Source organism: Camellia sinensis, chromosome 6, assembly GCF_055761805.1.
Source record: "Camellia sinensis isolate YWXY chromosome 6, ASM5576180v1, whole genome shotgun sequence".
Classification (NCBI taxonomy): domain Eukaryota; kingdom Viridiplantae; phylum Streptophyta; class Magnoliopsida; order Ericales; family Theaceae; genus Camellia; species Camellia sinensis.
This window is the reverse complement of record NC_138966.1, coordinates 192,393,789-192,407,874: the sequence shown is the minus strand read 5'-3', so window position 1 is coordinate 192,407,874 and position 14,086 is coordinate 192,393,789. Positions and strand designations below refer to the sequence as shown.

The 14,086-nt window shown below is 35.4% G+C and overlaps 1 protein-coding gene across 4 annotated transcripts; it reads right to left on the bottom strand.

Annotated features, from left to right (window-relative positions):
* Nucleotides 1-658: 658 nt before the first annotated feature.
* LOC114306075 (serine/threonine-protein kinase RUNKEL) lies at nt 659-12,770 on the bottom strand. Of its 4 annotated transcripts, XR_014333712.1 has the most exons (13): nt 12,391-12,769; nt 12,132-12,221; nt 11,052-11,104; nt 10,843-10,918; nt 9,785-9,846; nt 9,611-9,689; nt 9,468-9,527; nt 7,653-9,302; nt 6,652-7,518; nt 5,083-6,208; nt 4,917-5,004; nt 894-1,261; nt 659-731 (listed from the first exon to the last, which is right to left on the bottom strand). XR_014333712.1 is itself a non-coding variant. In XM_028251237.2 (11 exons), exons 1-10 carry the CDS (start codon nt 12,436-12,438, stop codon nt 5,093-5,095), a joined length of 4,101 nt encoding a protein of 1,366 aa, XP_028107038.2. In that variant the 5' UTR covers nt 12,439-12,769; the 3' UTR covers nt 4,788-5,004; nt 5,083-5,092. The 4 variants fall into 4 exon arrangements, 2 of the variants coding, with proteins under 2 accessions (XP_028107038.2, XP_028107039.2); XR_003644552.2 differs by having other exon boundaries at nt 659-1,261; nt 12,391-12,770; XM_028251237.2 differs by lacking the exons at nt 659-731; nt 894-1,261 and having other exon boundaries at nt 4,788-5,004.
* Between the last annotated feature and the right edge of the window lie 1,316 nt (nt 12,771-14,086).

Below are 14,086 nucleotides of genomic sequence, written 5' to 3'. Positions count from 1 at the left end.
GGATCTTACCCGAATTTAATTTATTACGCTCAGGTCATTTTTTAGCAAACAAGTTAAAGTTGCAAGTTGGACTTTAGCAACTCTAACAACCTCTCATCTCACCTAAATTGTACCCCTAGTTCTGGCCGGCTGAACTAATCCCAGTTAGTTCCCACAGACAAGTTTTAAGCATACAAAGGAAGCACTATATTTTTAGACTAATGCTTCTCAATATATTTACAATAATTCTAAGTATTCAGAATACTTATTCAAAATTCTGTCCTAAATCAAAGTCTTAATTTGGTGTCATGTGGGTCATACCAAAATTAAACTTTAGTCCATAAATTTCATTATTAAGATACTTTTTTTAGTTAAATAATATTGTTGTAATCAAATTTTATCCAGAATACTTCTTCAAAATTCTACCCCAAATCAAAGTTGGTGTCAAGTGGGTCATGTCAAAAACAAATTTGGTCCATAAATTTCATTATTGAGACACCTTTTTTAGGTATATAATATTGTTGTAATCAAATTTGAATATCAAATTTTTAATAATGTCGTCAATGCATATGCACATTAAATCAATGTATTGATGGCAAAATCATATTCAAAATTTGATAGCCAAATTTGATCACCATTCTGACTCTTGAACACAATAGAACACAACTAACCAAAGTAGTGAAAACAACAGTCAACCGTAACAATCAATCTAAATTCTCAAGAAAGGTACTACTCAACTCTCAACTAGAACACTTATGCTGTGTTTGGTTGGGAGATTTGGGGAGGAATTTGAAAAGGGAAAGGGAAAAGGTGTGTGAAACTAGGTGAAATATAGGCATGTTTTATTCACATATCACTTACTTTTTCTATTTTCCTTTCCAAATTTCTCTCTAAATCCCCCGACCAAACAAAACATTAGACAGCATGAATTGTCATATACACTTTGAACAAAGCAAATTCAACATCAACTAAAAGTGGGAACTTACAACAATCAATTGAATTTTCCAACCTCACATTGCAAGAGCCTGCGCTAATCAAAACAACATCAAGCCCACCAAAACTGAGAAATTCACAAACCGAAACAAATCCAAACAGGCTCCAGTGGAGGTCAGTTTATTCGACCTGGATGGGGAAACCAGAGCAGAATCAGGGCCCAAACCGAGTGTTTCATCCGGGTTTGGAGGGCTCGGGTTGGAAGGAATGGTGGGGATGGAAGACCCGGTCGGAGAAGGCAATTCACCACCGGGAGAAGGCAGGAGAGGAGAAATATCAGGTGACAACTCTGTGAATGGAGATGAGAGTGGTGGATTAGGCAACAATGCAGGAGCTGCTGAAATAGTAGCAATAGTAGTAGCAATGGGTGGTGTGTTTTGTAGCTTTTTAGAAGAAGAAAAAGAGAGTGAAGGAGAGGCCATGAAAGCCATTATTATGAGTGGTGGTGCTAGGAGAAACCAAAAAGATGCCATCCAATGATCAAAAATGATGATGCAAATCAAACCAACACAATACTATACTTCTTGGAGAGTGCAATAAATGTGTAATCAGCACATATAAGAAGAGAGAAATTTGTGGGGTTTGTTTTTTTTATGGAAGTCATGATTAAGGCAATCAAAAAGTTATGACGACAAATTCTGCTACGAACACATAAATTGCTCACAAAATTGAACACAAATAGACAATATTTATTAAGGGCAAATTACAAACACCTCCCTCGAGGTTTGGTGAAAATACAGATTCTTCCATGAGGTTTGAGAAATTACATCCTACCCCTTGAGGTTTATATTTTCATAACAAATTACCCTCTAAAGTTTTTATTTTCATACAGATTCTCCCCGAATTTTTCCTAATTTGTTATAAAAATTTGACCCTCAGGAAGCAATTTGTAATTTCTCAAACCTCAGGGAGAAATCTGTATTTTTATCAAAACTTGAGGGGTGTTTGTAATTTACCCTTTTATTAATAAAGTCTAATTTTTATAAAAAAAAATTCATCTGTTCATATGCATTTTGTGTCTAATTTTGTAATTAATTTATGTGTGTGTAGACATTCTACGACTATAGATTTGAGATGGGTAGGGTATAGTGCCACGTGGATGATGGTCATTGGACAGGGATGGGAAGATACAGGTTGGCTTTGTTTGCGTAAAGAGACAGAGGTCGGTAGGTGGCAGTTTTGTTTCTATGTGTTTGTTAAGTTGCAGGGGATTCCTTTGCTCGTGATTTCTAAAGTCCAAATTTGCCCTGGTTGCATGGGCATGCAAGAGAGAAAACTAGGCGTAAAATGGTCTTTAATGATTTTTACCAGTGTGATCAAAATAATTGCCCCCGTAGATCACGGGATTTCCCAAAAATCAACCAACCGGAGCAAGTACTTAAACAAGTGAGGTGAAAGGGTGAAGACATTATCAAAGGTTATAAATAAATAAATAATCCAACTAATCCAACCCACCCCACACTTTCCCACCAAAAAAGTATCATCATGTCCTAGGATGCCTGAAAGCTTTGTCCAAAATTGTACAAGAAAAACAATGTAGCAGTCACATTAATATGTTGGTCCCACTCTTATTATTTAACATTTTTTTTTTTCTTTTTCTTTTTTTCTTTTAAGGGTAAATTACCCTTCCACCCTTAAAGTATGAACTATTTCTCACTTTGGTCCTTACAAAAAAAAATCTCCCATTTTGGTCACTACTATTTGTCATTTCCCAATTTAGTCCAATTATCAACTCTTGCCAATTTGGGAATTTCAAAATTAAGTTTCTCACTTCAATCACAAAAAAAAAAAAAAAAAAAAAATCAATTTTTCCACTTTGGTACCTGAATAAATTAAAATTTTCTATGTTGTCCCATAAATCCAAACCTAACTCAAAAATCAATTTTATATCAAACGAACAAAAATGAAAAATTACAATACGTATACATCATTTGAGAAGCAAAGTAATTGTGAATCGAAGTGTCAAGGCTAGTGGAGGAGATTAAGTAGTAGGTTAGAAGGGAGGTGACCAATTGTGAAACTGAGGTGATGTGAGGGGGTGGCCAGTTGTAGGAATGAGGTGAAAAGGTGCACAAAGGACCATGAAAAATGGGAGAGAAGGGGTTTGAGTGTTTTTTTTTTTTTTTTGATAACTGAGTATTCAAGTCAATTTATACGTATTTTAACTAATCTCGGAGCCCTAAGTTTAATGACTAGACAAATCTTCAATAGCCCAGTGATTTGGAATGCTTGGCCTTCGTAATATTCGAACGAGCGATCTCTTGGGTGATAAGTCATTTGGTTACATTCTCATCCCATTAAGCCAAACTCTTTGGGATTAGGTGTTATGACACAATATTTTAATATATGATATGACAAGTTGTAAATAGCATTTTTTTTTTTTGTCTTTTTTTTAGTTAAAATCGTCTCTGCACGTAATATGCATTTTTTTATGTGATGTCATTTTCAAAAATTTTATTTTTGTTTTAGTGCTTTCAAAAACAAAAACAATAAAATAATATATAAAAAAGGTCAACCCACAAAGTTCAGGGAGAAACGTGTGTGAGGGTTGCAGCGTAGTACATTTTCTTCTACTCGTGGATCCATCTACCTGGCAATAATCTTTTGGAAGAGCAGTCTAGACACTATAAACTAATGCAATTCCATTTAAATTTCACTAGCATATAAACTGGAGCGAGAGACGCCTCATGGTTATGTCTAGGAACTATTCTCAGCCAATCAAAAACTACAATACACACTCCTTTGTCTCTTATCTACTTAAGAAACATAAGTTAACATGTTTTCACTATAAAATTTTAGCTACATGATTAATTATAAACACCACATAAATAATGTCACATGATACTCTAAACCTGTCCATGGTTACATCACTTAACCTGTGAAGGTGCATTTTTTAAAAATATTTTGTGCTTTCTTCTTTTCCTCTTTTGGTTAGTTCGTTGTTTCATATTTAGTTTAAGGCCTCGTTTGGGAACAGACTTTTTTAGTAACTTTTTAGCTTTTCGACTAAAATGTGATATAAAAAAAACTAATATGTTTGGGATGACTTTTTAGATTTTTATGAAAAGATATGCAAAAAGTAGAGAGAAAAGAGAATTTTTGACTTTTTGGTATGAGTTGTTGGCTTTTTGATTTTTCTAGTGACTTTTTGACTAAAATAACCACTTGTCAAACGAGGCCTAAGGATATTTTTGTACTTCTATTAGATTGTTGTCCTAGGACTTTTCTTTATTTTTGATTAGCATGAATCAACTATGTAATCATAATGTCAAGGTTAATATAATACAAATTTCCCTTCTCTCAAATTAACATGGTATCAGAGTTAGGTTGGAAGAAATTTTAAATTTGAGTCTTTTCTTTTATATTTGTTCCACATTCACATTTTACTTCTCTCTATATATGTCTATTTGTATACTTAGGATGGTTTTGTTAACTTTTTAGATGAATGGTATTAGTAGGACAGACATGGGTGCTTCTAATTGGATTCATGTCTCGTGAATCCCAGAGTACCATTTTTGGTAATCTGAGTTCCTTGTGGCTTTTCATAGCCTAGACCTCTGGGTTGAAACTCAAATCCATTAAACTTTTACTCATCACTGGGTCTAAGGAGCAGTTGTACGCAATCTTACTCACATGCAGAGTAGCAGAGAAGCTATTTCCATGATTTAATCCATGGCGCTCAAATTGCAATAGAGTAACCTTACAGTAATTGTCATATTATTTTTATATATAATATTTTATATATGATAAAAGAAATGAGTAAGAAACATGCCCAGGCATCAGAGTTGATATAATGAACACAATGTGCCAAGTAATTTTCAAAAATATTACTCAATTGAACAATTAACGATGGCACAAGTATACATAAATTATACAAAGACAGGCCAACCAAAGCTGATAGTGTGGTAGTATTCAAGAGGAAATAAAGGAAAAAATTAGCTCACCTCAATATAATGCTTGTTGACCCCTCATCTGAATTTGAAAAAAATGAGGCGTCTACCTTTAGAAAAGCCAATCAACTTCCCCAAATCCCTGCAAAAAGGTTATCTACTTCTAATTAAAAAAATAAAAATCAAATACAAAAAGGGGAAGAATAAACCGACAAACAACCTCTTCAACATCAAATGCAACGAGGCAGCCTCTGTAACTCCAATGCCACTCTGAAAGCAGCATCAGAAACACCCGGTATGCTTGAGCTTTTGAGCTCAGAAACAATCACTTCGGTTCTTGAAATTTCTGGTTTGGGTATCGACAATATCATTGCCTGTGACAGATACTGTCGACAGGAAAAACCAAGAGCATGCAACATCCGCTGCACCACTAAGTGAGGGATGCCCCGACGCCCAGATTCAAGAATCACACTGACTTTGGGAAGATTAGTCAGAAAACCCGTGGTAGCTTCCCTTGGAGCTGTCCTGAGCAACAAAATTATGCATTCAGAAGCTATATCTGCAATACTTGCCTCCCGGGACTTACTCATCTCCAAAAAGACACCAACGTTGCTACCAAAGTCCATTATATCTCTTATGCATTGCTGCTGATCAACTACACCACCCCCCTCAGAAAACCCATCACCTAAGAGAGATGGTTCTCTTGCATAGATGAAACCTTTCCTATTGTTTATGGAACGTAGAAGGAAAGCCCTACACAAACCAAGTGTTGGTTCGATAAAATCTTCCATTTCCTTCGCATGCACAAACTCCAAAAGGTTTCCAATCCTCCTGACTACTTTTAATTGAGAGAGGATCTTGCTTTCCAACTCGGGAGCAGATGCCAGTGCCAGACAGAGCATGACGTTGTTTACATTTGCAGTTGAGAGATCACCAAGAAGAAATTCGAAGCACTGTGAAATTATCTTCAAATGTAGAATGTCTGGAATTTTTATGTAATTAAATTCGATGAGCATCACAAGAAGCTTCTGAGCATACATGGGAATGGGATCTTCATCCTCAATCAAGGCGGGGTACAGAGGGAGGAAATGAGTATTGGATATGGACTTCAAAGCCAGTGATTGTTCCTCGTCTTCTGTTGGTTCGTTTAGAAAAATAACCATCACATCAAACATAATTTTCAGGCACAAGAACCTGGCGTCCCCATCTTTGTTTCCCTTGTAAACAACAGCCAGACTGGGCAAAATTTCACGAATAAAAATGTTGGGGCTCTCAAGAATAACTGAGGGCTCCTCCGTAATGGACTCGAGAACTCGTAACAGGGTTATTTGAAAGTCATCCCTGCCCTGAAATGCAATGAAAAATGATGCGCATAAAATGTTTCCCAAATCAATCTAAAAATATACTATCATAGACTAATCTCCTCTGATTAAAAAGAAGTTGATCTAGAAAGATCTAGAATTTGATCAGAATGGAAAAGGTTTCTCAAGATTAATGTATTGCTTAAAAACTATCACATTGACATATAAATGCATATATTTATGCCCTTTAACAAATTAAGCATGCAAACCAAACCCTGGTTGGCCAATTATAGGAAACAATTGTATATGGCGGACATCCCCCATTCCCCATTGTCACCTAGCTACCAGACTATAGAGTCCTTTGGCAAAATCTACCATTATTACTAATTATAATTTCTTGAGGATCTCTTAGATAGAAGAAATATGAGATTACCATATCAAAATTTATAGGTTGCATGCAACATAAAATCTGCGTTGCAGTTTCATACCTGAAAAGGTGACTCGGCAAGTTTGATTAGATTTGCCAACTGCTGCAGGACCTGATTAGTTACCACCCTGCGCTTAAAAGAGGAGCTTACAAGAATCTGATAAATAACAGGAAACAAATGAAAGTTGGTCTTTGGAGTGGCTCGACTGTTAAGAGCAGCAATATGCCCCGGGCGTCTCCCTCCCATCATCTGCTGAATGTCTCCAGTTATAGCTTCCAGCAAACCTGGTATGGTGGATGCCACAACATGGACAAATGCATCTAAACACTGTTGAATGTAGCTGTCCTTCTCCTTCGCCAACCTGTCCACTGCTGATAGTAATTTCGCATTGCAAAAGAAATGTGGAAGCCATCTCTTCCCGTGCTTACAAAGTAGAGCCACAAAAACAAGTGCCTTTCCCCTCAAGACTTCACTTCCCTGCTCAATAAGTGCTACAAGACATGGGACAAGATTCTTCTCTTCCACCAAGGGAAGATGTCGTCCAATGTTTGTAAACATATGGCTCCCAATCATAGCCATATTCAGAAGGTTTAGACAGATTTGCTGCTCACGTGGACTGCCCTTGACAAAGGCTGATACAGTGTCCCTGAATGGAAGTTTATCCATAACCTGTTGAATGCTAGGAAGATTAAAACGAACCAGTCGTACCAAACAAGACCCAGCGGTGAGCCTCATGCTCTCCTGTTTCCCTGCAGCCCTAAATATATAGCAAAGGTTAGTAATCACATCCTGGCTGGTGAAACGAGCAGCCCAGTAACCTCCTTGACTGCAGATGTTCTCAATTGTCCTCAGCGCATAGAGTTGAGTGACATCATCCTCTCCTTTCCGTAAAATTGATGACACCAATGAAATCAGTGGATTTGAAACCTGCCCAAATGAATCAAAATATATTTACAAGGAAAAATTAATCTAGATAAAGAGCGTATGCAAAAACAAATCAACTTTTCTCTATCGTTATATTTCTCATGAAATATGGAGTGGCAATAAGGTAGGAAGCTAACCTGCCAGCCTGATGAAAACCGGCTGTCCTTAGACGGTGATTCAGGAGGATTGTTGTCCTTATTATGCTCATTTTGAGTGGATATATAAAACAGCAACTCACCCAAAGCAGCCATAGAGAACCTCCTCACTTTTTCTTGCTTGTCTCTGAGACCATCAGTTAGAGAACCTAAAATTCCTGAATTTGCCAGTTCATCATCAATAAAAGTAGAATGCCGTATCAGTAAGCCAATCAGTGAAGCAAGTTGAACACGTAAAGCTGAAGCCTTAGACTGTCGCAGCATTTTGACAACCACCAGCATTATTGACCCATTGGTCAAGATATTGGCAGCGTCAGCATTACTGCTTAACATCTCAAGGTATCTGATTAGATTCTGCTTCTCACCAATGGCAGTATTCCCATTTAAGATTGTTATAATCCTATTATTGAATGTGTCCACCTGATCCTTAGGCATCTTCAAATAATCCGTTGCTGGCAATGCATCAATGGGAAGAGAAGGAATTGACATTTTATCAGCCTTCCTACTGGGCATCACAGGTCTGACTGAGAGGTCTGATGGATGCCAAAGCACCTGCGTGAGGTCATTAGATGATTTTGAAGTATCAGAGTCGACGGCATACTCTGAACCTTCTTTAACCCTTTTGAGTTGAGGGCTAACAGTGGGTGGAGTAGGACCCATTTCATTGTGTTCTGAAGATAAATCCAGGTCAGGTGCTCTTGTGTCATCTGAGACAGGAGTATTAATCATAGGTGATGCATCCAATTGGTTAGTGTTATTGTTATTGTCCATCTGTTCTAATTTTCCCTCATGCTGATTTTGAGTTGACATTTTTTCTTCAGGACAAGTCGGATTATCAGATCCATCAGGATCATCATTTGTCTCATCCTCCGTGTTCTCATTAAAATCAAGTTCCATATCAGTGTTTTCAATTTTCACTTCGGCATCATTTTCAGAGCCATTTGGCAATGGCCTCCTGTAGTTCTCCTTCTCATTTTCTCTCTGTAAGTTTGACTTTGCTATCCTTGAGAGCCTTAGAAGATTCACATCCCTAGTATTGCTTGAAGGATCTTTCTGCTTCTCCTCAACTACTTTGCCTGAAGCCTTCATTTGAATCTTCCGGCCACTAGATACACCCTTAACCGGTGTGACATAACCTCTTGATCCCACAATGCAATTCTCATCCTGTTTGGGACCTCCTTTTGAATCTTTTTCACGATATTTAGGTGGGGTTTTGTTTTGGGGAGGGTTGTCACTATTGCGTTCTGAGAGATATGGTTTAGACAAAAGCTCTATCATATCAGTGAAAGCAGGCTGAGGAGGTAAAGGCAATGGAGTAAATTTTGTTCTCCAAAAAGCATGTTCACAGAACTCAGTCCACTGTATTCTTTCAGCTGGATCTTTTATCAGGAGAGAATTGATTAGATTGACAAAGGGACGGCTGGGAGTCCCTGGAAGGGATGGAGTTGGGTCTGAAAGGATTGATTTTACCAGCCGAGTGAACTCTTTTCCTATGAAGGGTGGGTTCCCAGCATAGCACTCATATAGCACACAACCAAGGGCCCACAAATCAGATGCATAAGAATGGACGCCTCCATCCTGAAACAACTCAGGAGCCATGTAAAAGGGAGTTCCACGTTTTGCTTGTGGCAGCTGAATAAATGGAGGAATAGAATAAATGAATTAGTAAATAAAATTCCAGTACAAATTTTTTTATTAAAAAAATAATATATATATACTCCATAGTCCAAATCTTAATGAGTCATACAAATTAAATCAGTAGCATGCATCAAAAGTTGTAATGTAAGAGAAACCTACTAAGGAAGAAGGAGTTTTAGATATATCACTCAATTTTCTTGACAATCCAAAATCACATAGCTGCAATGCACAGATGTGGAGGAGGTTATGAACACATATAGCAGAGTTATTGACAACATAGAAAACTTGGAGTACAAAAATACCTTTGTACGTCCATTTTCATCTAATAAGATGTTTGAAGGTTTCAAGTCACAGTAAATGATTCCCTTCGAGTGCAAAAACCTGCAATAATGCCATTGCGGACCATAGTTCAAAGGATATGACTTAAACTAAACCAATTCCACAAAGGAAAGTTGTAGGTTAAAGTTTTTTCTTACTGCAAAGCTTTGACAAGATCGTGAGCAAAATCATGTATTGACTCTTCTGGAAGCTTCTTATCCTGCAACTCAGTCATTAAGTTATTTTTACAGTTGTCAGTGTCCATCAGATATTTTAGTTCATCAAATCAAGGGTGATGAAAAGTTGAAGCAGACACCATCATCTCAATTATGTCCTATTTTATGACATAAGTATCATAAAATTCTAAAATGATGTTATAACACAAAGAGCAACACATGCTGCACTTGCATGAAAAAATGAAATAATTTTTCCCATAGGATAATAAGATTTGTTATATGTAGTGCCACCTTAACACACGGGAGCAACAGACAAAAGAGACATGAAAAAAGCTGTAAGCCACTCTTATTCTCCAAATTCAAACACAACTTGTAAGGTATCAACAAAAACTATTTCGAGTTTTCCCCATAATTTTTTTTTTTTTTTTTTTGATAAATAAGTTTTCCACAGAAATCACCTCATGTCACCCATTTTACCACCTTTTAAGCTCTAATTAGTGTTGTTAGAAGGAAGAAAAAAAAACTGTGAGTCCAAACTACAGACATATGTGAAACTTAATTAACAAAACATCCTAACTGAATAGATTAGAAGTGGAATTGATATAGCATGAAAACTAAAATTAAGCTAATCCATTAGCATCATTGTACAACATGATCCACTACAGGCCACTCCAATTTTTCCTCTTCACCGTGTAACACACACACCAATGTTCTTCTCCACAACACGTGACTTTTTTGGGGTTTTTAAGCATGATATATGGGTTCAAGTATGAGGGCAGCCACTATGTGCACAAAATTCCAAATGCTGAGTTTATCCTCTCAAGTGGCTGGACCACCAACAGGTAATGAACTTTTGGAGATTCTGGTATCAAATAGATCGTATCTCTGTCAATGACCAACAACAGACACTCATATTCCTGTTATCTAGTGGCTTAACTAGTTTTTAATCTGAGTTTGTATTTGTATATGTAAAATCTACACCAATTAAAACCACATTCATGGATTAAAATAATTTCACAAAAAAACAAAGTAATTGATACCTGCTGTAGTAATGACATGAGGTCTCCTCCAACACAATATTCCAAAACCAACCACAAATGAGCAGAAGTTTCATACCTAATAATCAATAAAAACCCAAATAGTCACAGTACATACAATCTTAGATTAATCCTCAAATAAAATGCCAACTTCTAGACGACCTACGCAATTGATGAAGAATTAAATGTTTCAGAAGAGTAGGAGGCCATACCAGGAATAGAATTTTAGAACATTTGGGTGATCTAAAGAGTGAAGAATTTTAACCTGCAGAAAAAACCAAGAAATAAAATATCACCAAAGCATGGATGAGAAAAGCTACAAGCACTCCTATTACTGCATAAGTTCGTCATACAAAGATAAGAATTAAAACTGGCCATTGTAATGCCATACTAATAGGTCATAAGAATTAAAACAACAGTTAAGTAAGAGTTTGTTATTCCATACCAAAAATCTTGAACAAATTTGGCAAGAGTGTGAATGGGCATACTCTGTTGTCTTGCGAGGCTTACTTGACAAGCAAAAATTCCTAATTTTCAATGATTATGATGCTAAATACACACAACTCTACTTTAGTAACAAGCTATCCAATCCACCAAAAAATTACTTCAACCAACTTTAAATGCATAAATGTCAAATGTGTACTTTCAATTCCACTTACCCCCTCCTTGGGCCTTGTTTTAAACATCACATTATTAAGGTTCACAAAATATGTCCAGTTGACAACATTGATCAAATGAATCAAACAAATATCATAGTACCTTTATATTATTCTCATTTTTTTAAAAAGGTCTTGGTTAAAATTCATTATGTAAACTTCTTCGCTACTCTAATCAAACATATAAATTTCATTTTATGCAGGAGAGCCAAACCATTTTAAGCAATAGAACCACACACATAATGTGGAAGTGCCAAAGTTCAAAGAAATTCAACCTTCTTTTAAACCTATTAACTGGATATCATGCCTAAAATTAAAAACTACTTTTACACTGCTCCAAATTAAAAATATTTTAGAGCTTATACTAGTTTGATGCATGCACCCCTACTTGTACACGTAAAGAGAATAATTACATATTGGTTGTCCAATGCAGATTGGCAATATATATATATATAGTTCAAAAACTTTGTATCCATAATAAAAAGGACCAAACAGCTTCAAATTTTCCATAAACACGTCAATTTCAATATAAATCAACTAACTATTAACCCACAAACCAATTTGAGAAACATAATTAAGTCACCTAATTATTATAAAAAAATAAATAAATAAATAAATAAAAGGATTCAGGCTTACTTCTTGAAGAACCTTGCTCTTCTGTGATTTATCGACACTCTTAATTGCAAAATACTCTATAGTCTTCTTCTTCCTCCCCTTGTATACAGTCTATACATCCGAAGAATAGGATATAGTCAGCCAATTATGTGTATATACATGTACATTACCGAGTTAAGTTGAACATATACGTATAACCAAGCAAATTTGAGTACAAGTAGTGAATATTTGAAGATGCGATTCAGAAGCAAACTCGAATCAAATCTAAAAAGAGAGTTACCGAGAATTTGCCACGGCCGATAGCTTCATAGATGTGGTAGTGGTTCATGATAGCCGTCTGCGAAATTCTAGGGTTTCGAGTGTGAAATAGAGACTGAAGAGAGAGAGAGAGAGAGAGAGAGAGAGAGAGAGAGAGAGTCGCGGATCGGAGATAAATGTGAGGTCAATTACTTTTGGAACTAGTGATTGAGATGGCTTTGGATCTGCGTTTCTAGTGAGAGAAAGCTTTGCTGACTGAAAAATGGAGGAAGATAGTAGAGAGATGGTTGTGGGCGGGAAGGTAAGCGTAATTGAAAATCAAATCTGAAAAATAGAAACACGCATTAGTGTTAAGGAACATCCGTAGCCAAACAGTAGGGACGGCAAGAAGCCGAAATTTTTTGAGATTAGGCTTCGTTCGCCTATTTAAAATTTTTAATCAAAAACTGAAAACGCAAAAAAAAAAAAAAAAAAAAAAAAAAAAAAAGAAGGGCCGTAGCGTTAATAAAAAAATATTTATAAAAATATTTAAAAATGTTATAAATATTAATAATTAATATCTAATTTTTTATTAATATGTAATAATTTTTCAAAAATATATATTAATAGTACTTTTTAAAAAAAATTATTATAAATTGTCATATCACTCCATTTACTTTTTGTATATATTTTCATAAAAAATTACTCATCTTTTTAATTTTGTCCGCCAATTCCACCCCTAATAATATAGAATTAAGGGGCTAATGATGAGAGAAGAGAGAATGAGCCCGCTTCACGTGGCTGTTACTCATATCATTGAGGGAACAAAATTAAGGAATGTAGGAGAATTAGACTATTCGTAAAAAGTTAATTTAAATACTTAATTTCCAAACAGGACTTTAATTGCGTTAAAACTATTTAATTATTAATGAATATTATTTTAATTCATTCATCTTTGAATTTGTATATATTGAATTACGAAAATCATATAAATACATATTTTTTAGAAATTGTTTAAAAATGATAAAAATAATATATTTTTTTAGTTAAAAACGTCAAAATATACAAGTTAATAGATAATGAAATAAAATTATATTTATTAATAATTGAGGGGTCTTGGTGTAATTGATCCAATTCTGTAGATACTTTCGAAGTTTTCATTCAACTTTTTTTGGGAATTCCACTTTCCTAAATTTATGAATTGTAAATGATTATATATATATATATTTATGGGCGACTGAAGGTTAAAATTTTTGGTCAATTAAACCCTTATTAAGCCTCCGTTTGGGAAGTGGGTTAGTTTTTTGGCTTTTTGGCTTTTTGGTTATTTTAGTTTGAGCTATTTTAGCCTGATTTGGGAAGGGCTTTTTGGCTTTTTGGCTTTTTTGACTTTTTTTGTGAGAGAGGATTGTAATGATTATGGGTTGGATTTGATATTTTATTTTTTGTGGCTAAAATAGCCTATTTTGTTTTTTATGACTATTTTAGCCAAAAAAGCCTGGGCTTTTCTTTCCCAAACAGAGGCTTATGGGTAATAAATTTTAGAATGAGCATACATCTTTTATGGCACATATAGCTTGTGTTTGGCAAGTGGGTTTGCAAGTTTTTTTGGCTATTTTAGCCATAAAAAATAAAATAGACTATTTTAGCCATAACAAACAAAGAATCACATCCAACTCATAATCATTACATTTTTCTCTCACAAAAAAACTCAAAAAAGTCAAAAAGTCCTTCCCAAA

Excerpts from the sequence above, each read along its gene's own strand:
- LOC114306075 (XM_028251237.2), bottom strand. The coding sequence starts at position 12,438 with ATGAACCACTACCACATCTATGAAGCTATCGGCCGTGGCAAATTCTCG. Across the intron at positions 12,222-12,390 it reads TCGGCCGTGGCAAATTCTCG|ACTGTATACAAGGGGAGGAA; the intron begins GTAACTCTCTTT and ends TCGGATGTATAG. Across the intron at positions 6,209-6,651 it reads TTGCCGAGTCACCTTTTCAG|GGCAGGGATGACTTTCAAAT; the intron begins GTATGAAACTGC and ends ATTGCATTTCAG.